Source organism: Lingula anatina, chromosome 2, assembly GCF_051362555.1.
Source record: "Lingula anatina isolate TDL-2025a chromosome 2, LinAna3.0, whole genome shotgun sequence".
NCBI lineage: Eukaryota > Metazoa > Brachiopoda > Lingulata > Lingulida > Lingulidae > Lingula > Lingula anatina.
In genome coordinates, this window is record NC_141768.1 from 13,636,428 (window position 1) to 13,663,929 (window position 27,502).

General features: G+C 34.6%; 3 protein-coding genes across 5 annotated transcripts in view; 2 read left to right on the plus strand and 1 right to left on the minus strand.

Moving 5' to 3' along the window:
• The first annotated feature begins 452 nt into the window (after nucleotides 1-452).
• Nucleotides 453-4,906, plus strand: LOC106155606 (uncharacterized). Its single transcript, XM_013530506.2, has 8 exons — nucleotides 453-634; nucleotides 1,332-1,475; nucleotides 2,419-2,453; nucleotides 2,687-2,744; nucleotides 2,965-3,489; nucleotides 3,706-3,740; nucleotides 3,913-3,970; nucleotides 4,279-4,906. Exons 1-8 carry the CDS (start codon nucleotides 532-534, stop codon nucleotides 4,512-4,514), a joined length of 1,194 nt encoding a protein of 397 aa, XP_013385960.2. The 5' UTR covers nucleotides 453-531; the 3' UTR covers nucleotides 4,515-4,906.
• LOC106155605 (3-phosphoinositide-dependent protein kinase 1) lies at nucleotides 4,763-13,499 on the minus strand. Its single transcript, XM_013530505.2, has 14 exons — nucleotides 13,368-13,499; nucleotides 11,329-11,511; nucleotides 10,892-10,934; nucleotides 10,330-10,467; nucleotides 9,703-9,847; nucleotides 9,412-9,521; nucleotides 8,753-8,843; nucleotides 8,403-8,471; nucleotides 8,033-8,129; nucleotides 7,634-7,804; nucleotides 7,306-7,400; nucleotides 6,924-7,038; nucleotides 6,525-6,677; nucleotides 4,763-6,329 (listed from the first exon to the last, which is right to left on the minus strand). The coding sequence occupies exons 1-14, from the start codon at nucleotides 13,368-13,370 to the stop codon at nucleotides 6,216-6,218; spliced, it is 1,527 nt and encodes a 508-aa protein (XP_013385959.1). The 5' UTR covers nucleotides 13,371-13,499; the 3' UTR covers nucleotides 4,763-6,215.
• A 156-nt stretch (nucleotides 13,500-13,655) lies between these two features.
• The window catches only part of LOC106155604 (uncharacterized), a 72,077-nt gene continuing 58,230 nt past the window's right edge, over nucleotides 13,656-27,502 (plus strand). Inside the window, exons 1-2 of one of the 3 annotated variants that reach the window (XM_013530504.2) lie at nucleotides 13,656-13,746; nucleotides 22,578-22,640. Coding sequence is in view for 2 of the 3 variants with exons in the window: in XM_013530502.2 (XP_013385956.2) it covers nucleotides 18,423-18,513; nucleotides 22,578-22,640 (154 nt within the window). In the remaining variant the exon portion in view is untranslated. Of the gene's footprint in view, nucleotides 13,747-18,224; nucleotides 18,514-22,577; nucleotides 22,641-27,502 lie in introns of those variants that run through there. The other 2 variants (XM_013530502.2, XM_013530500.2) reach the window with 2 other exon arrangements.

The window sequence follows — 27,502 nt, forward strand, 5'->3', positions numbered from 1 at the left end:
CGTACTTTCATGGCTGAAGAAGTCCATAGCTTATTATTTATTTATGTTGTTGAAAACATCGTTTTAAACTTTGTACCTGGTTATAAATTCCAAAACACTTAGACTGAGCCCCGTGCTAGAAAGACAGATACTCCGTTCGTCTTGAGATCACATGGTGCCATCTCGTGGTCCCAAATATATTTGTCCAAGGTTATATTAAAAGATATCTCCTGTTAAATCAAACCACGCATTGAAATGTCTGTTATCAATGTCCTTATAGATGTGACCGTGAACTAGATACAGCACCATTAATAAACATGCAATCAGCCATTAACTTAATTCACGATCTGAAATGTGTATTATCAATGTCCAATTTACCTGACATTGTTATTGACACAATACTTAACATCATTTAAACAGTCAATAAGGATAAAGTTCAATCTCTCTAACAATATATAAATAGAAGCTGATGCGTAGTAAACCATTGTGTCAAATCGCTGTGCCAGGAGGACCACGACCCAACAAAAAAGGGCCAATATTAATCTCAGTACCATGCAATTAACGTCGTGTATTGTTATTTGTATATTAGGCCTACTACTCATAGACGTATGTTGGTGTAGGGCAGCTGGCAGTAGCTCACCTAGAACCGATCATGGTAGGTAAATTGTTAACATGACAGCCTAATAGTATTTCTGCATCAGTCGGCTAAAGATTAGAGCATGGCATGTAAAATTCAATAATGCTTTCTCGACCCTTCCGCAGTTTTTTTTTATTATAAAACTTGGAGCATGGATAAGAATAATAAAGTGGTCTTAATTTCTTCATGAAACGACTTTCTATTGACTTTTTATATCAAAAGAAGAGAAAACGACTTTCTTTTTCATTCTCAGGCGAAATGAAAATCATTTTGCCCCCTCCCCAATCTATAATGCTAAAAATGTCATTTGATTTTGTGCGTCAAAAAAGAACATTCATCGTTAAATGTATAAAAGTCGGTCTGAAACACTTTCAGAATTACGTTTTTTTGGTAAAATAATCAAAGGAATAAAGAGCTTTCTAGTACTAAAATAAAGCATATTTTGTAATTGATGACTATCATTTAACTGGAATATGGCACCTTTAGAACATTCAAACTTAATATTAAAATTTTAATAAAGAAGAAAAAATTGAGATGAGGCAATGATGAGCCTACTTATGGTGTGGTAATAATGTAGAACACGCATTTAGAGACGGTATTTTGATTGAACTAATCAGGCTAAGTTGACAGTAGAGATCACACAAAATCAGAATCCATCTGTCGGATATTTTGCGCCTATAACTTTCGACTTTGCCTGTAAAACCATTTCTTCCAGCTGTAGACATTTCACTGGAAGAGCTGCAACGACAGTTTGCCCACGACGCGGTACTTATCCGAGAAAATGGATGCCAGTGTTTGGCTTCAAGGTGTGGATGCTGTGCCGAGATTGTCTTCCCGCCACTTGCTATTGACAGTACAGGTAACTATGGCTTACTGCTTTTCAAATGGTCAACTTAATGTTAAACGTTGAAGAACCCTCCTCGATTTGCCATTTGTTTGGTGGCCTTAGCCAGGTAGAGGAATGCATTTTTTTCAAAACTTTATCGAAGTAAAATTTCAACCGAAATGTCCTGAATTCCTTATCAAACAACTCAAAATCTTGATTTTGTATTTACAGTTTGGGCCTATCATCCAAGGATACAGTAGTCTATTATCTAAGCATGTAATCCTGCGTCATGGAAAACGGTGTTCCATGTTGCAAAACATTGATCCGTTTATTTATGAGAAAATTTGATCGGGGCCAAAGGTTGGTTTCTAAGCTACAGTATGTTTTATTTTGTCAACTGCAAATTTAGGAAGGGGGGGGGGGGGGGCAGGGGATTCCTGCCCCCCGCCCCCTTCGGTTTCTGAAAATAAAAATCCAACTAATATTCTCCTCTCAAAATTAGAATTTTGACTAGCTGAATCATAGTTCTAAACCGTACCAAATGGCACCGTTGGCCCTCCAAAACTCCATAATTTTGGGGGCCCTTGAGTGGGCCCCGAAAACTGCGTCGTCAGTAATACTACCTTCTGTTTACTTAAAAGTCCTTAAAATGATGCTTAGGTGGGGATGGTCGTTGATTTCTATCCTTTACCAGCTACACCACAATATTAAAGTTGAATGGAGTCAATAGCTAACCCGGCATGACGACATGCACTGTCTTTTGACCATAAAGTGCTATCTTCTCGGCAGAATTATCAGCAAGAAGTGTAACGTCGCCGCTATTGCTTTACTCAATTATACATTTTTGTTTTTTATGCTCCCTCCCTCCTTGAGCGGGCCTCGAACCCCACGTCAAGGGAACCGAGGCTCGGCTTCGTATCCGAGGCCCTGTATCTGTGGGATAAAACTTGATCTGTGAATTTTCTTTTCTTTTCAGCATGTCTCAACTTCACATGGGATGAAGTGACAGACGTAAGTATTATGTACAATAATTACGTTATTATATTTTTTTATTCGTGGACAACATATCACACATAGATAACATATGTGGGTAACATTGCAAGTAACAGGCTACCCATTTTGTGGATAACATATCCGATTTTTATAGATAAAATAATATATCTCGAACTATATGAGATACATAATTATATGATATTGAAATGATAATGAATACATGCAAAAATTACTTTCATTATTTTCTCAAGGAACTTAACGTGGTATTTGCCGTTGACAAGTCGGTCCTACTTAATGAAACTATATCTGGTAAGGACTTAACCCTGTGAGTACAGATATGGTACAAAACGCGGTGTGTGTGTGTGTGTGAGAGAGAGAGAGAGGGAGAGAGAGAGAGAGATACTGTTCTGTAAAATAAGAGAATCCAAATGTATACATACATCACCTGAAAGTTTAATTCATTAAATGTACTTATTCGTTAGAAAAACCAATTAGAACAATAGTTAAATTTAACTGGTTTTGCTTTCAGCCGTCAACCCACCGCCTCTGTGCGCGGGTCTACCTGGCGTGGCAACGTGGTGCACTATATTCTATAACATGAGTTACGAGCCAGGGCACTTAGGGGGATGCCTGAGATACGAGTTACGATTCCTAACACAAACACTACTCAGAGTTCCAGCTGGTTGTTTTTACTTCCCGGGAAACCACCTGCACCCACAAATCATACAGCGCTACATGCGTCCTGTGCAACGAGTGGATCCTCTGCGTTCTCACACTAAGGAAGGCGGTCGAAATTATTTTCTTATGCACCAGGTCCGACAGCAACCGGGATCAGTATTTAGGGGGGTCATGCGGGAGTTTGATAATAGCATTGAACGATCTGGTTACCATGTGCTAACGTCCGATAATGGTAACGAACGGTTTGGTTACCACACGCTGAGGACAGAGGATGTGATGACCAAATCCAGTAATGGCACTGGATGTAGCTGCTCAGGAAACAAGTGTGGTTGCTGTGTCCAAGCGGTGTTTAAGCCATTGCAGATCAACGATACTGGTGAGTGATTGTCGGGTATAAGAAAATTACAAGTTTAAAAAATAATCACCTGGAAGGATGTGCATAGTGAGAACACCATGTAAAGCCATTTAGCAATTTATATGTAAAACGTTTCTACCATATCTCTACCATTGTATTTGATAGTAAATTTGCATGTGACAAATATTTGTTGAATTAAAAATGTTATCTAAAACAATTCCATCTTTTCATGTTCAGTTTGCGCCAATTTCACCTTGGATACGAAAAATGATGTAAGTTTTTGTCTGGGGGAGATTAAAGAAAAATTTTATATTTCTTAAAGTCGGGTACTATTGATTAAATCTGCACTTGGAATATTAGAATGTGTTGTTTCTTACTTTAAATGTAGACCCAGTACAATGAAACTGATCTAAATTTATCTTTACCTGCAAATGTCCCTTCCAGACCTTAAACGTTGTTGTTACCATCAACGACAAAGTTCTCCTTAACCAGACAGTGGATGGTAAGAATATGCACCTTACATTTATGGTCTACTTATTATTATTTGTATCTTTTTGCAACACAAATATTTGAAGCATTGCTTTGCTTGCTCTTTTATGCTGACAGTGCACAACAGAAAATCAAATGAACAGTTCTATTAACATCAATGCATTTAAACTGCCTGAAAATGGTATTCTCTCAAACTTTGTAAATGTAAAACATCCATAGTTTTGCTCAATAAGCCTTGTCTTAATGAATACTTCAGCCATCAAATGGAAATAACGATTGAATAAATAAACATATATTCAATTCCATTGTTTATCTTTTCAGCTCACAATCCCCCACCCCTTTGCCAAGGCATGCCTGGTATTGGTACATGGTGCACCATATTCTACAACATGACATACAACCCCTTTGGAGGCTGCATGAAGTTTGAGGTTCGCATCTTAGGAAAGACGGTGTTAACAATACCAGCTGGCTGCTTTCACTTCCCTGGAAAATTACATAGGCCTCACAGAAAACTAGAGGTATTGGACCATCTTGCCTATTTTCTTAAGAAACAGTAAATTTCCAGAGGGCCTTCACATCTTGAAAGCCACATGGAAAAGGGTGAAATTTTTGTACCCCACAAGTAGTTGTGATTTAGTGCAGTTGTGAATTTTGTTGGTGCCCTAGGCATGACTGGTTTCAAAGCAAAGGCCTGTTTCACTTAGTCTAAAGTTCTTGGGCTTAGTCGGCTAACACTGGATGGCAGAACAGATCAAAGGATATTTATGAAGCATAGAACAGAGTAAAAAAAATGACACATGGTAACTATACTTCAATAGTGTAATCTTTTATTCAATTGTTTATATTTAGTTTCATGTACAAGTACAATAATTTACACTAGTCCCCTTACTGTGTCAGTACATCTGTACAAATAAAAATGACTAGATCAATAAAATTCTTTTGAACACTGTTCACAGACAAGTTGCTTTCAAACCTTAGACTGCACCTACACAGATATTTCAAGTACACAATTCTAAAGAGGTTCAAGCATTTTCTCTTATTCAGTGAAAGGGGCACCAAATAATATCCCAGATTTATTTGTTGTCACCATGCACCATAATTGTTTTTTCCGATACCAATCTTCAGATGCATTTTTTTTCTGCTGAGATCCCTAATAAATAAAAAACTGGTTTAAGCAGATTGCAAACATTGTTCTGTACCATGTTAATGCATCGTTTTTCTCTCTACCTCAGTGAAAGCACAGCTCCAAATACATTTCCTATTCTCCCACTAAAGAAACACATATGCTATAATACTGATCCTTCACAACCCAGCTGTGGCTGCTATGACCATTAACAGATTTCAGATCCACTCTCCATTTTTTTGCCTACATATTTTTTCCAAAGTGCTTCAATCAATCCAATAGCAGAGACGTAATGTAATTGCAACAGTTAACTCTATAAAATAGGTCTAGATAATGCTGACTACTTTCTCATCTTATACAAGCACAATACATACACGAGGAATAATGCTAGCTCTGAGTAACCAACACAGTTAACAACTCCAATATATATCATGTATACGCATCTTTTTGAAAAATGAGTTATAATGGTTATACCAATTTTTCAGTTAATACCACAAAATACATAACCAGATACATCAAAACCATATCGGCAATTTTGTCCTGCCAATACAAAAACTTCCACATTCTGAATATCTACCAAGCAGCACTAGTTTACTGAGAGAACCGGAGAAGGCATAACCACAGGACAAGAAGCTGAATAAACTGCTTTTACCACTATTATATAAATATGTATATCTGTTCATGTCTGTGTATGCACATCTTACATATACCTAACAAGAATACAAAACAGGACGTTTGTCATCCATATGGGTACTATGATAACTGCAAGCATTTGCCTACTGAATGATTTCTTACATCTAAATGCAACCAGTGCATGTGGGCTTATTTTTGATACACACACCACTGAAAGTCACAAGCTAGGTGCTACCTAGCCTTCTTGAATTCTACCAGATAGCATCCTGGGTTTCCCAAGGTTTTGGATTGATTTAAACAATTGGCCCTTCTAGCTCCTATACTTAAACATATATTCCAGTAGCTACATCCTTGGGAACGTATCTTTGTACACAGAGGACTCTGAAAGAAAATGTATTCCAGGAAATACTTCAGGGATGTCCATTCCATGTGTTTAAGACTAAAAATGTGACGTCCTGGGCCAATTCTTTTTGCTCTTTTCCTTGCACTGTATTCTTGAGGCTCATTTCTTGACAACTTTAGGGGTCCCAAAATACCTATCCCACACTTCCTGTATTGATTTCACCCACTCTAGAGCATAGCCATCTGGGTCATCTAAATAGTATGTTCTTTTTGGCTAAAATCAGAAAATAAAAATATTTGAGTAAAGATGCATTTGAGCATTTTTTATGCATTGTATAATGAAAGCTCACTTGAATGTTATACACTGCAAGTTTGTAACCTTAAATAAACAACAAATGTGCAAAGTTGTCTTATTTCAGCCTCATATACATCAAATCAAAGGCATAAAATGTAAGAACATGATGCTCACAGTATGAACATAGAAAATGTGGAAATTTTTAGCCTCTGGTCTCAGTTCTCTGGACCATGGTATCTGTCCCTTAAGAACCATATTAACTGGATCCACATAGTAAAGGTGTGGCCCCTCTGTTAGCAACATCATCCTTCTTCTAGAGAACAAACCCTAAAAAGATTACCAAACATTTAAGACGGTTAATCTTTATCAAAACTCCTGTATTCTCTTTACAGTGTACATAAATAATCTATATGTCATATACTCCCAAAGACTAACAAAGTTTTGGGTAATTAAATGTTCTGGTCATTTGAAAATTTAAAGAATATCCAAGTTATGGTCGTATTCCAAAAAGAGCACACACATATGCATTTGGTACAGGATTATTTCCTGAAAACATTCTTGAATCATGCCTACCCTTTTTTTATCCACCAAGCCTTGTTTCAGTACTAAGTGATTTTCTACAAACTTATGGTAGATGTTTTCCCGCTTCTGTTTTTCTATCAGTTCACTATGCTCTTGTTCTGTCATCCTAAAAGTAAGTCAAATTCATATTAAGTGGCTTTATTCTGTCCAACACCTGACTGCTTACAAAAGTGTTATATTTATTTCAACATCAGAAATATACATTACAAAACAACTATTTCAAAGTTTAACAGCCAACATATTAACTACCCTTCACTAAATTCAAAACTGCATTTTGTTCCCCATTGCTACATATATATACCTGCAAACATGTGTGACTTTGATTCAGAACATTAATTCGAAGACAGTTTACAAATCTTAAAAAGTTACTTACATGTTGTCAAAGCTCTCCTCATGCATGCAGTCTGTCTTGTCATCCACTTCTACCTTGCATAACAGCTGACTGATGTGCATTTCATCATAACCAGGCTACAAATAACACAAAAACAACTTTTATTACATCTTATTGCAAGGAATTATAATTCTTAAAAGAGTATTGCACATAAAGTGGCCAGACAATTAAGCTGATCATACTGAGTGCATTTAAGTGAGAATCTTCACAGATATAGATTGATCCTGCGGGACGGATAACTTTTAATCTGAACACAGCCCAAATCTATAGTCATTATAATTACTGTGTAGAAAATGGCAAGCTAACCAACCTTGAGATCCTTGTACAGATTGTCATTGTCTCTGTTTTTGTTTAGGGGTTCTAAAGGGGGTTTCTGATTGATCAAATCATCCCATTTTATGCCTTTGAGAAATGAATGGGTCTTCAATGGTCCATAACCACCTTCTTCCTCACAGCCAATACGCTTTGTGGGATCCAGTTGCTATAGAAATATGTAAATTAATATCAGAAAAGCAAGGGCTCAAATAGAAGTAAAGTAGCATACCCTTTAAGCCTACAAGTAACATTAATGCAATCACAAATTAAGTTCTTAAGAAAAAACAACAGCAACCTAAAAATTACTTATGTAATCTATGGCAAAGGAGCTTTGAAGTAGAATGAAGTGGACCTTTTCCAATAATGCAGTATTCAATTTTACAATTGTACTTACTATTAGCTTGTCCACAAGATCTCTAGCATCTGGATCAAATCCTTCAGGAAAGGCATAATCAACTTTCACAATTTTCTGGAAAATTTCGTATTCATGTCTGAAAGATAAAAGAAGCATTTTAAATATGATGGACAAATCAAGTCACCAACAGAAAACATTTTAACTAAGAATGAAACACTTAATTAAAACCAGTGAAAACAGAATAAAAGTTAAAAATCATTTCAGTTACCTTAATAATTTCCTAAACCCAATATTTTTTAATCGGAAGAGCACATATGTAATATCGCATTCATCCATAAACTTAGCATTTCATTACCATCAAAGATTATATATTCATTCCAATATGAAAGAGGTGTGTGTATATACTGACCTTCCTCTAAATGGTGTCAATCCACCTAATAATTGGTATATTATACAACCCAAAGCCCATAAGTCCGAGCTATAAGAAGAGAGAGTTTATAATCAAGTTTTTATAAATACACACAAAAAGCTGACAGAAATTCATTTTAATTCAAATTTAAGCATAAAGTGTGCAAGTTAATTATTCACTGTAACTATTGCTCTGATTGATAAGGACTGTTGTGCATCTTTCATCAGTCGATCAGTTATTTTAGCATATGAATAGAAAAGGCACAGCATTATCAGCTCTAATACACCTTCTTCTTACTAAAAAATAACTTTATTAAATATTATAGTTTCTTCTAGTCCAGCTACACTTACCTGCAATACGTTGTCTTACTAGTGAGCACTTCTGGAGAAACATACTGAGCTGTTCCTACAAATGAATTACGCCGCCTTCCAGCATTAGAGTCTAAAACAAGAATGGTAACAGGTGAACAATCGATCCACTCAGATATTAAGGATACTGTTAGTGTTTTCCAAAATCTCCTTATGTACTGCCTAACATACATTCTTTTAGATAAAAAAATAAATCTTCAGTGTTCAGTGACTTAATTAATTAACATTGACACAGATGTCATCTTACGGGTGATGTCATAACTGCAATTTTGGGGTAAAAATTGAAAATTTGGTTTCTCTAATTTCTCCTTTACCTGAGAACCCACGAACATGGTTTTAACACAAATTTAATGACACCATTTAGTACTCAGAAACCCTGCCAGCAATTTTTCTTAAAAGTCTTAGTTTCGATATTATCATTATCCAGCTTTTTCTTTTTTTCAAAATACTTTGTTTACACATAATGATGATAACAACAGCATCTTTTAGTTTTAGCTGCTAGAATAAAGTTCAAATTTTCACTAAATGAATTAAGTGACAACATAACATCACAATGATGTTAATCATAACAGGCCCAAAAACTATTAATATTAGTTTGATCTTGGATATGAATCTTATACAATTATTTTCAAATTCCTTACCTTCATTTGTGTTGTTTTGAACCTCTCTTTTTATAATTTTAGCTGAGCCAAAATCTGTTATTTGTATGTGCATGTTGTCACCAAACAGAATGTTTTCAGGCTTCAAATCTCTGAAATAAAAATTTGCAAGAAATTGATAGTATATATACCAACACCTTTTGCCCTCTACCCCATCTAATTTGTCAACTTATTCATTTTATTTCATCAACACAATGTTAAACATATATCCCATAACTGACTGTAAATCTCAAGAGAATCATGTGACTACTTCAATAAATGCTTTCTACTTACCTATGGATAATCCCTTTTCCATGTAAGTGTTCTAATGCTGATACAATTTCTGCTGTATAAAAGCGAGTCTGTTCCAGACTAAAAGAACCCATTTTATTCAGATATTCAAACAATTCTCCTCTTCTTGCATAACTCAAACAAAAGTCTACACACACTGTTAAGGTTACACAACAGTCCTTAGTCAAATATTGTATACAATTACTAATAATAAATTATATAATAAATAAGAAAAAAATATTTTAGGTGCTTCAACTGACATGCCAAATTGGGTATCCACGCAAAACATGAAGTGTGAAATAGCAAAAATTTGCTTACTTTCATTTTTTTTGTTGACATTACGCGTGTCAATTTTTGAAGGATGAGTCTAGTGACAGTTTCTGATGACAGAGTCATATTTCAAGTACTGTTTATATAACCACCACTGACAAGTATGATAAGACCTTCGAGGCAAGAAGGAAAATTTAAAAAAAAAAAAAAGAAGAAGAAATTTCCTATACATAAAAAAGTTCTACCTTTTTGACATTTACAATTATTTACAACAAATGTTACAGCTATTTTCTATAATGACAGAATGAGTATTACCACAACCATGGGATTTGCATAATGTTCTTGATATTATAAGGATACATAACCTATCCATGTCTTGAAATGTGAAGTACATCCTTACAAAAAATGGGTGGTTTATCATAGCAAATACTTCCTTCTCTCTGTGAACATATTCCGTTTTATGCTCTTTGATGATGAAACGTTTTTCAAGTACTTTCACTAAAAATGAAATTAAATACACAAATCAAGTTAAATTATTCCAGGTAATCCATAAAATTATCTTTACTTTGAGAGGATAAGTATTTCTGTAGATGTTAATTTAAACTAACGGATGGAATGTGATAACTTAAAAGTTTCCTGAACATAAAAATATTTTAACGGAAAACAAGTTTTTTTTTCTTAAATTCATGTCGAAATTGAGAGAGAAAATCTAATACAATGAACAACATTTTAATCTTCAGTAATGCAAATAAAAGTGGCCTTATGTCCCACGCGGGACGAAGAGCAATGATGATGATGAATGCAAATAAAATAAAGTGATTTAAATATTATCCCTTTAGTGTTACCAAGTCATCATTGAAGAATTCTGCCACTTTTACCATGCTTAAAGCTTATTATATAAATAAATAAAAAAAAAACATACTTGCGTATTCTTTTCCTGTGCTTACTTCTTTAACCAAAAATACCTAAATTAGAAAAGGGCTTAGTGTGAGTAACATTGTACACTTTGACTGCCAATTAACCTAAATGGTATATAGTGTAATTTTCAAAGCCAAAATTTCAAAATTAAGGACAAAGAATCTGACGAAACAGTGAAAGTCCCGTTAAAAAAATCACATTCAGGAAATGGAGGGTTAATGTCAATTTTAGCATTTAACAGCACCGAATTGAAACTGCTTCCTAATGACCTAATACCAAAATGTTAGGTCTGACATACACAGGTAAACCACAGAATTGGTACAGGTGCCAGTTAATTAAATTTCTGTGATTCATGCAACCAAAACATTACTATTAAAAAAAGTTAAAGTTCACTCAGCATGAAATGTCAAGGGGTTCTGGGCATAGGAATGACTGACTCACTGTTGAATAAGATCCCTCTCCTATGACCTTTCCAAACAGAAAGTCTTCTGGCTTCTTTTTCATCTGCTTCATACTACTTCTTTTACTCATTTTGTTGTCTGTTCCTTGGCCATCACTCCGTTCTCCTTGGGGTACTGGACTAGAGGGTTCTTGGGAAGAGGGGCTCTTCCGCTGAGTTTCACTCTGAGTAAAAAAAAGTTGAATATACTTAACATCATCTTTTATAACTTTCAAATCATTTTGTCTATTTATATCAAATTTTGTGGTTTACTTGGAAGACATTAAAAGAAGAAAAAAAATCTTGAACACTTTTCTGAAACCTTCATTTGGTTTACCTGAAATATTTTTAAAAGATGGTACATTTAACAAAAATATAATTTAATGGAGAACTAGGTCGTATTGTGGGTATCAGCACATTCAGGTTGAACAGGTGCTCATTTGGACTAACGTAATATCTTTTCCACAAGAAATATGGAGGTGAAATTGTCTTTCATTCTTATGTTTCACAGGATCTATAATTGTGTTTTGCTGATCATGAGTAATAATCACCTCTCAATCTGTCATAACAAGAACATGACAATATGTTGTCTTAATAAATAATAGATGAGATTGGTGTCTGACCTTTCCATGTCCCACAGTGAAAGTAATAAAACCCTAGACATCATGCAGACTAGAACATTTCAGGGAATTCAGAACAGAATGCACTCAATCAATAATACTGCTTTCAGTGTGGCATAATAAACCAATTTCAACAAACTGATAGCACCATTAAGATCATAAACTTGTTATATATCTTTCTCCTAAAAAAAAAAAAAAAAAAGAAAAAAAAAAAACTCTTCTAGCACAAAATTGGTCACATATGATCACAATGCAGTGCATTAATGCTGTCACACTGGCCCGTTCTAATGCTTTTGCTTTGTCTCCTGTGTAGAGCCCCAAATTCATGTTGTAGGACTTCTGTTTAACTTCTTCCTTACTTAAGAAATTACAGACAAAGAGCCCACTGGTACTAAGAATATCAGATGAAGAATAGAACAAAGAATTATTATCTGAAGTGTTATCTTAACCGTTGCATACATTAGTCTAATTCAATGTACATGCCCTAGAATCACCATTAGCTATCCATATTTCATCATTTGCTGTAACAAAGGTTCAAAAAACTTTGAATAATTGGATTTGTCAAATTAAATATTGCGTAAATCTCATTCTTAAATTGATGCATTTTCAGGCAAAATGAGAAAATAAAAATATTTAAATGTATAACCATTAATCAAGACAGGCAGTGATAATGAATTTTTATGCCCCCCCCCCCCCAAAAAAAAAAAAAAAAAAAAAAAAAAAAAAAAAAAAAAAAAAAGATTCTTTTCTGGCAGAGTTCAAATTCTCAAGAATGCAAACATCATCATGTTTCTGCCCTTTCACTAGTATTCTAAATATTAGCTTATTTGGATTGTAATTTTTAATATAACTATGTAGCAGGATGTAACTCTATAATCTTATTATAAAATCATGACAGTCATTCAGAAGGAAATATACAGTGAAATGTAAGAAATTATTATGCTGAATCACAACTGAATGTCAAAAGCCCAACAAAACAAAAAGAATATCACATATTATGACAGATAATGTAGATTTTAATGCCACCTACAACACCTATGAGTGGTTTCATTTCAAAAGTACTACTAGCATTAACGTCGGTAAAAAAGGAATCAAAATCGCGGTACTAAATTAATATTTCTACCTTATAAAATAGATACGTTACTGTACACACGAGTTTCTGAATAACTCTGTTGGGCCTGCTAGTATTCATTAAAGCACACTGTGTAACTGGATCATCCGAACACATTGTTACTTTCTACCGACAAAGCAAGGCTGTTATTAAAACTTGAGTGGCAATAACAAAACTGCAACAGGAAGCTCGTGGTTTGAAGCATGTTTTCACATTAATAGACAACATTCAAATATATTGCAGGGCGACCAGAACACCAAACCACATCAAAACAAGTCACCAATTCAGTTGGTATGAAAAATAATCTTACCATGGCCTTTATATTCGATGTTTTTATCTTCTACTGCCAACAGTTCTGTCTGGTGGCGGCCATCTTCCTGCATAGACGGAAGAAACACTGATTCTTGCGTAAGTGCTTCCTGTCTAAAATCCAGATTTAGGCACGTTTTATGGATGAATGTATTAGCTAATAAAATTTTAAATGAAAAGAAAAGTTCTATCTGTATACGGATAAGTTAGTTTTAAGATAGATTTACGTAAACTTTATCATTTTGCCAACTTTTCATATGAATTTTCCTTACGGTTCTCACGTTGACGTCATTTCAATCTGAATCATCCGGGTATCGATGATGGCTGCACTATTTACCCACGACGACTGATTCATTGCTAAGCAGTCAAGTAAATTTCAGGTTTGTAGAATCCGACTTTATTGATACATAACACGTGCAATAGAGAGACAGCTGTTTTATTTTATATATTAGAAACTCTTAACGTTCGGGTTAGGCAAATTGCAATAGACGTCTGTCAACAAGGGCACCTATTTCCTGATTTGGAGGTAGGGGAAATTGACACCCTTTTGCAAGATGATCCTATTTTTACCTTGGCTTACCTGTATCATGAACATTTAACAAATCGACTGAGAGACGTTTTACTTGAATGTTGCGTGTTTGACGGTTTTTTAACTCTCTTGTGCTAACCTGACAGTGATTTGCATCAATGTTTTATACAGACTTGGTACTCGTAATTCAATTATCCAGACTCATCAGACGTGTCCTGTTTGTTGACTGTTACATAATCTTGTAACCACATTACCGTTGGGAGGCAAAGGGGTATTAATCTACATTATCTATACTGGCAGTAAGTAAACCATGTCTGTGAAAGTATAAAATGTAATATCACATGGATATATCATGCATACATGAAGTTTGGTCATGTGTCCCACAGTTATATTTTCTCTTTCCATATATCTGGCAGAGCTATTTATCTTTTCCAGTTCAGACCTCTAAGACACTAAGGTAAATGCCCTGTAACATATATAAATTATTAGCACTAGTTCCTTAAACAGCAAATAAAATCCACATGGTAAAATATGATTTGACATAAGTACTAGCTAAACATGCATCTTTAAAAAGCAATTTTTTAAAACGATGAAAATCCTTAAGTAATAGTACTTGATGTCAATATTTTTTCTGAAACCCACTGGGTGACATGTCAGTCTCAGGGCGCATTCCCATAAATACCAACGGTCTGCAGACTACTAGTATGTAGATCAATCCAGCTCTGTGGGGACTTTTGCTGAATGCAGTCAGTTGAACAGATTAACATGCCTTCTCTTGGCATTGAGTAGAATACAGACAAGCTGATTATTATATGAGTCAAGGAAGCATGTCATTCAGTTAAGCTGATTGCACTCATTGAAAGTCCCCACATAGTTGAATCAAATTACATACACCCAATGGTGTCTACAGTAGCCCCTACATGAACCCGAAGTGACTGGCCAGTCATTTAGACTTAAATTCTTTATTAGGAAATGTAAAATAAAATAAAAGATAGGATCCAAGTGCAGGGATGTTGAGCAATGATTCACGAGAAGGAGAAAATTGCTCTTTTTTCAAAGATAATACAATTTGGTGGGATCTTGGTTAAGATTCTATATTAGGAAATGTAAAATAAAATAAAAGATAGGATCCAAGTGCAGGGATGTTGAGCAATGATTCACGGGAAGGAGAAAATTGCTCTTTTTTCAAAGATAATACAATTTGATGGGATCTTGGTTAAGATAACTCTAAGGTGACCCATTTCATCCAGTACAAGTCTAGATCTTCATCTTTCTTCTAAAAATACTACCAATGCACAGGTATAACTTGGCTCTTATTTACTGGTAATATAAGTATTTTAGGTATAAGCAAGTTTTTTCATCCTGCTGTGTACATGTGCACTTGGCGGTATGCATAAAGTGTAGTTCTGAGGAGCTGATATTTAGATGTACAGTGAAGACTGGTTCTTGCCTTAAAACTACATAGAGCACATTCAGAACACATGATCTGCAGACCAACTGATCTGCCAAATAAATATGTCTGACCCCGTTTAAGAGCAAATCATTTAATTCCCTGATGTGGAGGCGGGGCCTCCATCATGGGAGTAGCTGTATTGCTTTTAAGTTGGTCGGTCACAATTTGTCCGCAGATCTGTTAGTCAGAGGAACATCTGCTCATACAGTTTATTCATAGGCAGGTTAATAGACTGAGGTAATACAGTTGATTTGAGAATTGGGTTATTAACAATTGTCACTGTTTATTTTGGTCAAAATTCTTAAAAAATTATTGCACTTTTCAGGGCCCCCAAACAATCATGATGCATAAAAAATGGAACATAGACAACTCAAAAACCTTAATACTTCTGCATCTTTACATATAACACTTGACCATGTTATCATTGTTACAAAATATGACATCCTATGGTCATGAATGATCTTTAATGGACTATTAAATCAGACATTACCTTTTTCCACAGAAAAGCAGAATTCTACATTTTTTAATTCAATTCCTATGGTTCCGAAGGTTAGGTGTTGGATCCCATGATAATGTCCAGAGGTTTTTTTTTTTGAAACCTAGGATCATGTCTGGAAATTAGGCCAAACAAATGAAATTTCTTACTTGACATAATATTTACAGATTAACTTTGATACAATTTAATTCAAGATCAGAGCAACAGGAGAATATCAGCTTGTCTTGGGAAGCCACCATTGGGCATTTAGCAATCAGGAAGTGTAAACAGACATGGATATGTTGTATTTTGCTTTTTAAATAAAATGTTCAACAAATTTCATTACTACTACTACTACTACTACAACTACTACTACTACTACTACTACTACTACTACTACTACTACTACTACTACTACTACTGTTGGGAATTCTCTCAATTAACATCATTCTGATGAACCAAACTATTAACAAGGGTTTAGCAACATTAAAACTGTCTTGATTGCATACAAATAGCTCAACAAATCACTTCTTGTTGGCTTACTGGAGCAGAAGCATGGAACAATAAAATCCTGACCAGATAAATTGGGTTGTGTTGCAGACACCCTAAGTCTGGGTGTGTTTTATGTACTTACAGTAAAAATATGTGTTAAAAATGTACACTTTGTCCCTTTGAATAAGGCCAAAGTGGTAGAGACCATAAATAAATCAATAGCTCAAGTTAGAAATAGCATTTTACTATGGTGATTTTTTCATTATCTACTGTAACAGATATAGATGATACACATCATTTATCAATTAATCAGATAATTGTATATATGTATATGATGTAATAGAGTGGGCTAAATATATAAAGCATTTACTAAAAGTAGCTCCAGTGTTAGTGTCATCTCTCCATGCCCTGATCATGGATATTTTCCAGTTTGCTTCATGGTCTATGCTTTTAGCTCACTGACTTGACAAATCAATACTGTCTGTCTGAACTCTCAGAATTTTGCAGAAATAGCATTATTTCCTGGAATAATGATTATTGTTTGCCTTGCCTTGACCTCGTTGTTGTTGTGATGGTTTCTTAACTAGTACATGTTAATTTGCCCCCCCCCTCCTCCTTTGACACATTCTGTATTTCATTTTTATTGTTTTATACATTAATCCCATTAAACAACTATAATAGTATGTCATTTTATTTTAATGTCAGCTTATCAAGTTATCCCAGTTAAGCTTCAAAATATCCTGTATGATTTCTTTTTTATTCATACAATATTGCAATGTGTTTATGTTTATGTCTACTAGAGAGTATGTATGTCTGCATTTGCTTTTGTCTGCCATACATGTACATGCTCTGGTACTAATAGGCTTTTTTTGGTTAAGAAAAATATTGTATTTGGACTTTGAAAAATAAATTATTATTAAAAGGTCATTGGTCTTTAACAAGTTATATTAAGAAAATAAGCAGTATATAGAGAATTCAATAAGTAGAACTGTTTGTCCATTAGGAATGTGTTTTTAGAAGCAGCATTCTGAAACTTGAGATTGTGAGAAACACAACCCAGGAGGTTGATCAGCGTCTTCTCTGATGCAATCATGTTTCCAGGATCCCAGGTACAGATGCATATTCACACAACGTTGGCTGGATCCAGCAGAAAGGTTTATTTGAGCATTTCCAATAAAGTAGTTTGTGTCGAGTTATCATTGATTCTGGAATTATGATTCAGTATTAGCTAAAAATGAATTGTTATAGTTCGGTATCTATAGGGAAGTATAGAGATAAAGATAAACTTTGTACAGATAAACTTCATTGCAGTTAAACTGGCATTTTTTGAAATGGATTGTTTTACAAACCTTGTTAATAAATAACAGCATTGCATGAACATGCCCGTCTTTCAGTTGTATTCAGTATAGTTGTATCTGGGTGGAGACCTCCCGTTGTAATGTATTTGTACTGTCATATAGATAGCCTGGGACAAAGCACATGTCTGTGATAATTTGTATACTCCATTGGTGGGAATGACATTTATTAGCCATGCTGACATTCCTGCCAGATTGACTTTTACTGGACATTTTTGGAAATTTAATTCATAAGTGAGATGGGTACTGTATGAGTGGATACTAGTATCTTGTCTTGGGGATTGGCAATAGATGTGTCTGTTGCTTGTAAATTGTGGCTTGTGTATAGAGGAAAGGTGTACTTAAGAGCTGGTAGCAAAAATAGTCTAAAGTTTGGATATTCTGCCTGCTTTTTGCTTGACCCAGATAAGAATGGCCCCCTTTAAGCATGTAAATTGGAATCATTTTTAGATATATTTGCATAATGGAATTCATAATGGGAGTTATTTATAAAGGTTTCATTGAGGATTGGATATAAACCTCAGGTCTGCCTTTGTTGTGGTTCATCCAGGGTTTGACTAGATGCAACATGCACTGTGCGACACTCCTATACATATAGGAAACCACATCCTATTGAGATTTGTTTAGAACCTCTTATCTTGACATAAAGGGTTTGGTGATTTTTTTTTACTGTACTCATAGCCGTATATTATTATTCAACACAGAAATGACATGATATTCTACTGCCCCTGTAGGCCAGACACACTTAGAGAATGGGGAAATTGATTAAGTTACAAAAAGGTATCAAGACATGGTATTCCCCAAGGAAAAAAGCACAATGGGCCTGTCTGAAATGTGGTGTTGGTAAGTGATTTGGTGTATAGATAAAGTAAGACAGTATTAGGAAGTAGATACCTGGTTTAGTATAAAGCATTAGTTGATACAAGATGTCCCAAGGAAGTGTCTGGTTTATTAGGCCTAATGTCATTACATTAATTGAATTCGGCATGTAACTAGAAAATGATATTGATTTAGTTATATCATACTTACTTCACCAAAATAGAAGGCAGATTTTTTTATTACTATTGGGGTATGTTTGTCTTGTGTCACAGAATTTTAACATGCTGTCCAGCCATAAAATAAGTTGTCCAAAAGGCGGCTGAACAACTCGCTGGCTAAAACCTTGCTTGTAGTTTACGGATTAAAAAGATATGTTTTTTGTAATTTTTAAAATTATGTAGACATCTTATACTTGCATATATAATTTGAATGTTATAAAATATTGGAAATTTGAATGTTAAATAGCTTCTAGTGGCTTTTTTGAAAGAGAAAAAAAGGTGACTCAAGAGCAAAAGTAATATTTCAGTAAGTGCTGCAAATATTTCACACTGCACCCTTTTAAAGATAATGATTTTTTTGGATGTCATCTATATATAGTTCACTGTACAGTAGGAGGTTAGAATCACAATAACTGAGGAGTTGAATTTTTATTGGATTCTTCTTAGAAAAGCATAGAAATTTGATTTATCCAGAACCTCTAATTTTCTGTCAGGATAGTTAATACTTCAAAAAATATTTAAAAAAGTACTATAAATAAGATATTCGGGGCTCTTTTTCTGGCTTCTTCAAAGTTTTGTGTTATGTGCTGTGATAAATTTGAAAGTTATTGCATTTGGCAAATCAAAGCAAACAAATAACCCTGCACAAATTGTAGTCTAATTTTATTTCCTGGAACATATAACTAAGCCTTCATTGTTCGGTGTGAAGCAGCACAACCTCACTAATAGTGTTTTGTCCGTTTGCAAAAAGAATATGAAAGAAATTAGAGGAAAATGTTACGCATTCAAAGATAAAACGGTCGTGATTTTGCCAGCAAACAAGCACCACATCTCACCAAATGTCACTGCGTATTGTTGAAAGCTGAGGACTGTTTGAAGTTTGTTTAGATCTCAGTTGGACACACTTGTGGTTCTAGTTGACACATCACCCTTTTCTCTGTGGAGGCGTGATGCTGTAATCTGTTTATGTCCAAGAGTTGATGAAAAAAAGGGACTTTTATCAGCTGAAATATCTTATGAAGTCCATTCAAAGGAAGGAAAGTTGGCTAACCAACTATAGAAGATAGTGCTGTTGAATATAAAAGAAAGCAGTGGGATTAGTATGATTTTACTGCATGTTAAATGTTAAAAAATTTGCTTAGATCTCTTTTTATTCCTTGAAAAACAAGAAGTAGAATTGTTAATTCATCCTCGTTTGACTTGGAATACATTGAAAAGAAAATGATCAATTGTTAGCTACAGTGAAGATCTCTTTTTTTTTCATTTGGTGGTAGGTGGCAGTTGAGTAAGTTTGACTAAATAGGACATCCTTCGAAATTGACCACTTTTACCAGAGAAAAGGCTAAAGGTCTAGTTACAGACATTTATAGCCCTTCAACATGGGTGGGAGGACCAATTTCTTTAGCTGCTGATTGTATTCCACCAAGGAATAGGCAGAGTGATGGAGTCCTACCAATATTGGGGATCCTCCCTTCCATCCCCATCCCCATCCCAGTAGTAGTCTCTCCTAATGGATTGGCATCTGTACATGTTGCTTTTTTTATTATGTTACAACATAACATACTAGATACTGCAAATGATTGTAATTTTGTCAATAAAACAAAGATGTATACCTATTCAAATTTAAGCAAAGGCAGAAAAATGAGAAAATTGACATGTTGATATGTCATAATGTGTTGTATTTACTGGCTTCAGTAGCTGTACTTTTCAGAGGCAAAAGTGGCATTTTTTGTGTGTAAAGATATAAAAGGAGCTTTGTGATCGGTAACCATTATCTGATTTAAATTTGCAATATCTGAGACATTTAAACTTAAAACTGCAAAATTGGAAAGATGGCTTTGAAATGGTGCAATTGGCATAACATGTTCAAAGAAAGACCCTGCAGGTGTAATTGGGGTATTTTGAATAAATTAATACAGTATTGACATTAAGCATGAAGGGAAATGTATTTGAAACATGTCCAAAATCTATTTCATGAAGTATTATGCACAATAATTTACCCCTTATGTATATACTAGTAGGCCTTTTCTTTCTTTTTTTCCTCAGCAAAAGAAAAATATTAAATTAGCCTGTCCACATGCAGTAGCAGAGGAGTAGCAGAGGACGTCTCTTGTCTTAGATATACTGAGCTGAGTGGAGTTGAAATACATAAAGTTTTCCAATTGTTTCCAGCACATATTTAAAGTGATAAGTTTATTTTTGCCTGGTGTGTAAAATCAGGAGTTTGTTTTCACTTGACACAGGGACGGAATTCTTGGCAAAGATGTATTAGCGTAGTATCAAAACATGTTGTTGTAATGTTCTGTTTCTCCCCACTGTTCTTTTGATATGAGGCAATTGAGTTATGTGAAGTTATTCAAGTCTATGTACATGTAGTATCTCGCCTGGGGTCAATAAAACATTTTTTATTGTCGCCACAGGTACATGATGAGTAAAACACCTTATCCAGAATTTGTAGTTTTTGGAACCATGGGAAATCCCTGTTATGGACATTCTTTTCGTATTGAACTTGTCTTAAATAATTCCTTAGAAGCTGGTTTGATGATGACGAGCTGATGGGAAAGCTTCTATCAGACCTTCCATCTTACAAATTGGAATCATTTTCAAACAATCTCCAATTCTGCTTTAAGAGCACAAACTCTCACGTGCCAGCTAGATTGATTTCTTCTCTTTTGATGCCTAGACTGTTTTGGTGATTTTAAATTGAATTGATCACTATCTTCTTTGATGGACAGTATAGTAGTAGTCATATGATCTTTAGCAGTGACCGCTGGTTTTTCCTGGCATGGCTGACAGCAACTGTTTCCAGCCTTCCCACACCCAGAGTTGTCATTCATTGTGTGGATCTGATCAACAAGTGGTTGATGTGTAGTTTGTCATGGAACAACAGCTTGTACTTTGGATACTACTGAAGTCAACAATAACATCACTTGATGTGTGAGCCACATTGTACATGCACATTTTGACATGTGGGGAAAAAAACTTGGATGATGACAAATGCTATGGACATATAATCATAGTAAAAAAATATAACAAGACTGTAAAACTGCCATTTTTGTAAACAGGCACATATTCATTGACAGATTGCAGAGCATCTAAACATCAAAATGGACAAAATGGATTCCTTTGCTTTGTGGCAAGGTAAATGCTTGGTAGTCAAGATTGGTTATAGTGGAGAAGGGGAGTTCTGTAATGTGACTTCTTAATTCATGATATTTATGCTTTTAATCTCTCTGGTCAGTTTGAATTATGATATGACATATAGATTGAAAACTATCAGATATGACAGGACAGTTTTGAGTTAGCTAAATACTGCTTTGCTATATTCAACTTTGTGAAACCTGGCAAAACTTCTGCTTTGTGACAGTGTCATTTTTTATGAAATACAAAATTTAAGTAAGGTGTAGAATTTGTATTGAATTATCATAAATAGTGTGTAGGATTTTTATTCAATAGCACTAAATTTAAGTACAATTTACCACTTTTCAAAATTTTAGATTTTAGGATATTATTTTGGGTAAGTTTAACAGTAAATGCACTTTTAAGAAAGATATAAAGCAACCAGTGGGTTACAAAAATGTCCAGGTGTATTTGGAACAAGTTTGTAATTTGTATGCCTTCAGTTACACATTTTGGCACAGGGATATGGTTTTTGATATATATATATATATATACATACATATGTACCATGGTGTCATAATATCGCCTGCAGTAAGATATAAGTGATAAACATGATAAACATTATTTTGGCAGACACTCTATGGGTGGGATTCTTTTCTTCATATATGATAATTCAATCAATTTACAATCATGGATTAACATACAGAGACATAAAATAACATTTTTGAAGTTTTTTTTTTTCTTTTTTAGCACCCGATCAATCAAGTGGTCCTCTAAGACTCCAAAGCACAGGAGGCGAGAACCGGACCAGTGGTACGTTGGGAGAAACCTTCTTATACAAAATAGTGTTTAAGATTGAATGCTATTTCTAGAAATTGGACATTTTTTTTAAAGTTAAGATGCATGGGCATTCATCTTAAATATTAAATGAATAGTTTTTCACTTTTCTTCATGTATTGTCTTGATTAACTTTTGTATACCTGGTATTGCTGTTGTATATATTTTAGTAAGTAAGAAGTATCTAGTGATAATTCATATGTAAATATATACATGTTAATATCTCATATGTTCCTTTTCAGTCAAACTTCTTTATTACAGATAAAACCTTTGATAATGAAATGTCTCAGATTAAGATAACAGCATTGAAAATGCCATGTGTCCCATGTTTTTTTTTTTTACAGCAGATCATTGAAAATGTCCATGTGTACCTTGATTTTTTTTTTGCCAAAGTATATCATGTTTTACATTATATATATTGTAAATGCCATTGTACTTAATAAATCTTGTCCATGTGTTGTTCACTACATGTGTGAACACGTGTCTCATACTGACCAGGAATCACATAGGATGTTAAATGTCACAGTAATACTAGGTAGAACAAAACCAACGGTCTCTTTTTTATTCTGTTGGTTGCCTTTTCTGTCAGTTTTTTTACCACATGGTACATGATGACCCTTTGAAGAATATTAATAACCAACAAAACATTGTGTTGATATTGAGGAAGTGATTGTAAGTCGAGGAGTATTGTTTGAGAGACAGGAAAACATGGATGTACTATGGACGATTAGATCACATATATGAACCTCAGGAACTGCGAAGATTTATTTAATCCTATTGATTTCAGAATTAAGGGTTTTATTCTTGTCCTAACTTGGTTTAAAAATCAGAAAACTAGGTATTAATTTTGTTTCTGTCCAAGGTTATATGAAGTTGAGGTTAAAACCAACTTCATAGTATCCCCCCAACCCCCCCAGAGTCATTCTCGAGGACCAAAGGACTCTGAAACTTGTATTTACGTCACACACATTTATATTTGGTCTGTTTCAGCTTTTGAATACAGATGGAAACCATTGGTTTTGGTCTCTAAGAAGCACAATGCCCTCTGTGATTGACTTATCTTCAAAGTCAACAACAAAGACATGTCATTTAGATATAGGGCTGTGCACAGTGGAGTTTATCAAGTTTTTATGACTTTTATATCAATATGCCTGTTAACACTGTGATTTGTAATCTAGGTTTATGATTACATGTGCTCTTTGTGATGATGTATTCAGGTTTGAGCTTTATTACTAATTCTCTTGTCTTTGACATGTTGATATACACATTGATATATTTGATTTTGTAGGTTGAAGTATTGAAAGGTGATGGTTAAACAATAAGTTAAATTTTTTAATGGATCATTTTCCATTAAGAAAAAAAAAAAAAAAAAAAAAAAAAAATATATATATATATATATATATATATATATATATATATTCTAGTTTTGTCATTTATTATAATTGTAACTTTAGTATAGAAACAGTTGAAAATATTCAGTAAAGCATAATGAACAGAGTCTATTACAGGTAAATAGTTCAATATTTCAAGGACAGGCCAGATTTAAAAAAGATTTTAAAAAATGAATCTGATAATGTTGTGGGTTGCTTAATGATAAAAAAAAAGTTAAAAAAAACCCCAGGTGTTTGCCCTGTTTATTTAAGAATTTTTGTTTTCTCACATTTTAAAAACGGGCTGTTGGCCGTTGATGTAAACTTGGTTAGGTGATGTCATGGCTGCTCATTAAGTAAATGTTATAAGAAATTTTCTTTATTTTATTTACCAGATTTGATAAACTGTGAGAAAAAACTTCTGACCTGAGAAGGAGATAGTTTAGCGAATTAGAAACGATTCCTGCCAAAGTAAATTTTTCTAAGCAGATTTCCTCACTATTTTGAGTATGCATCAAGTATTTTAAAGAGCTTCAACTGTTGTATGAACAACTGTTGTTGTGTATCTGCCGCAGGCATGCAGGTTGACCCAGAAAACAATAGCCAAATTCTTTGATTTTTCTTCACAAGACTAATGAAGAAAAACAGCAAGAAACAAAAAAAGCGCCACAAATACTTTCTGCATGTTTGATGAAATTAAATTTCCTTTTGGAGAGGTTTTTAGATAAACACAACAGCAACTTGAAAATGAGGGAATTGGAATGATTTTAACCGTGTGTGTACTGGTGTAAATGGTTGTGTCCATTCATTGACATTGCATTAGCCAACAGGTTGTTGTATTGTGTTAAGATGCATTTGGCTTGTTAAACTCTAAAAACACAATGCTTTGAAGTTTGTGGATACCATTAGATATACAAACTTTGTAATTCCTACAATGAGATTTCTATGATTGGAAAAGTCTGCAATTCAGCTGTCGCCACTCTATAAAGAAAATTGCCTTATTGTTCTTAATGCATTTCATACTGTTAGTCGCTGCGATTGCGACATGTTGCCTGAGACATGCAAAGTTGACCAAGAAAAAAAGTAAATTGTCAGGTATCCATCTTGTCAGAGCGTGTTACATGAAATTGCAGGTAATTTATTGAAAGTTTGTGGGTTACCAAGTTGGCTGATGTAGGAGTTTTTAGCTATCGTGATTCAATTTAATTAGCTTGAACTGGAGGCCTGAGCATTCCAAGAAAGGTGAAAGAGTGTTCTGATTTCTGTACCTCAGTTTTATTGGAAAAAAAAAGAAACAGTACATTTTAGTCTTGTAGTTTTCATGACTTTTTTGTCATAATCAATTCAGTTCTAAACAGAGTTTCCAGACAGACTACATGGTTATCTTCTCACCATTGAAAGAATTTTATTGTGATAAGTTTTGTGCCTTCTGCCTTGTTCTGGATTTTGTACTTCTTCTGCTCTCCTGTCTCGCATAGTTCACTGTCATGTGAGCAACTAACAGACATCGGTTCTTAGAACAAAAAAAAATGTGATCTGTCACATACCACTTTATGTCTGCCATTGAGAGGTTCTGGGGCCAAGGACTCTCACCTTATCTCTTTTTATCAGTGAATTATTGTAGTATTCTTTGGAGTTACATAAGACACTTTCTTGATTTTTTTTCTCTCTCTAAACTCTCGGCCCATGGCAGTCCTGCTTAACTTGTCAGTGAACTTGAAAATGAGGAAAGGGGCATGCTGGTTTATTTACTGTTGATAGCATTGACTAAAGTTATCACTGAAACATTTTTAAGTACTCAATTTTTCAATGGCATTTTCTGGTCAATTGGCAGTCAGGCACTCGGTGACTGGAACAAACGGCATCTGTTGCAGAGAAGTAAGAGTATTTTTTCATAGGCCCCATACATCATCATTATAAAAGGAATAATGTTTAAGATCAGAATTGAAACACATGGACGGAAAGAGTCATCATTGTCCCTTGTCATTGTCATGGTGTAAAAAATCCCTGTTTTAAATATTCTTTAAACGAAGTGAAAGGACTTCATGGGTGCAATGAAACTCACAGGCCCTCGATATGGATTGAAAAAGGACCAAACTCACAGACCAAAATGATTTGGATTAGTGATTTACCTCATTCATTTTCAAACATGTTACAAATTTGTGGCCACGGGGTCTGGTTTGTTTTGATTCCATCATTATTAAACACAGGCTCGGAGAGTCTTGTGTTGTAGGGCAAGCATCCTGTTGGTACTTGCTGAGATGGTTGTGGAGCATTCGCTGTTAATTCACACCTAGTTGTGCAATCGGTCTGAGGGGACAGCTGCGTCTTGCTGACACAACACGCTGGCCTTGCTGTATGCTCGCAGTAAGATAGTGGGCTGGACTAGAGGACCAAATGGACATTTCAGACCACAGAGATAACAGCCTACAGTACCACTGAACTTAGACGCTGTTTTGTCTATGGCAGTCTGTTCAGATTTAGCCGTAGGTGTGAAGCATCGGTGGAGAATCCTGTGTTAATGTAGCATTCCTGTTACCAAATATGACTTTAATTTGATTGTGTAAACTTGAGGGAAATACTTATTTACATTCCTGACCAAACAACTGCCTGAGCTTTTGCAGAGAGCCTAAACTGATTAGATTCAAATTTAAAGTTTCCAGAGATAGTTAGCTATCAGTTTTGTGGCATTAAGATATACAAGCTCTGTCTGGCAAGAACTGATCCTGATCTCCTTATTTCTGCATCAAGTCAAAGTATTTTAAGCTGTGTCAGAGTTGTGCAGAGCCTGTGGTTTGTCTGTTACCAGCTTGCAATGTTCCTGTTGTACAGAGAATGATGACAGAAGAATTTGACAGAAGACAATCAAATGAAATGTTTTGTTGGACTTGAGTCATTGGGTAGAGTTTGCATTGATGACTAGAGATAACAAAACTAAGATGACAGTTGATTCTTGATCATAATACATCTTCAGTTCCATGTTTTCCACCATGGCTTCAGCTTTCCAGATGTCTAGATTAGTTGAGCCGTGGCAAGGTAAGTACTGATCTTGGTCTAATTTGGATTTCTTTCAAAGTACTTTTAGAGGATAAATAATGAATATTTTACTGTAGAATTGTTTCTTTATGCAATTTGTAACTTTATTATTTGTTTTTGAGAAAAAAAAAACTTTTGGAAAACAATACTGGCAGTTATTAGCCGAAAAAGATTAAATTTGTTAGAACTCGAAAAAAGATTACCTCTGGAGACAAAATTTGCATAAGTGGTCATTAAGTTCTTTTATTTGCTCAAATTGATCTGGAAAAAGTCTAAGTTACTTCAAACCTTATTTTTCTTGAAAATGAACATTGCTTCTTTAACAACCAATGAATGAGAAACCTAAGTATGTCGGGATGCAGGGTTTAAATACACGTTCATTAGTGTTGACCTTTTCCTTACTAGATGTCAATTACCCCCTGTAGGCACCAG

Coding starts and splice junctions, on each gene's coding strand:
- LOC106155606 (XM_013530506.2), top strand. CDS start 532: ATGCAATTAACGTCGTGTATTGTTATTTGTATATTAGGCCTACTACTC. Junction 1,476..2,418: donor ACTTGCTATTGACAGTACAG/GTAACTATGGCT, acceptor TTTTCTTTTCAG/CATGTCTCAACTTCACATGG. Junction 2,454..2,686: donor CATGGGATGAAGTGACAGAC/GTAAGTATTATG, acceptor TATTTTCTCAAG/GAACTTAACGTGGTATTTGC.
- LOC106155605 (XM_013530505.2), bottom strand. Junction 10,935..11,328: donor GAGAGGGATCTTATTCAACA/GTGAGTCAGTCA, acceptor TTTCTAATTTAG/GTATTTTTGGTTAAAGAAGT. Junction 6,330..6,524: donor ACATTTTCTATGTTCATACT/GTGAGCATCATG, acceptor TTCTGATTTTAG/CCAAAAAGAACATACTATTT.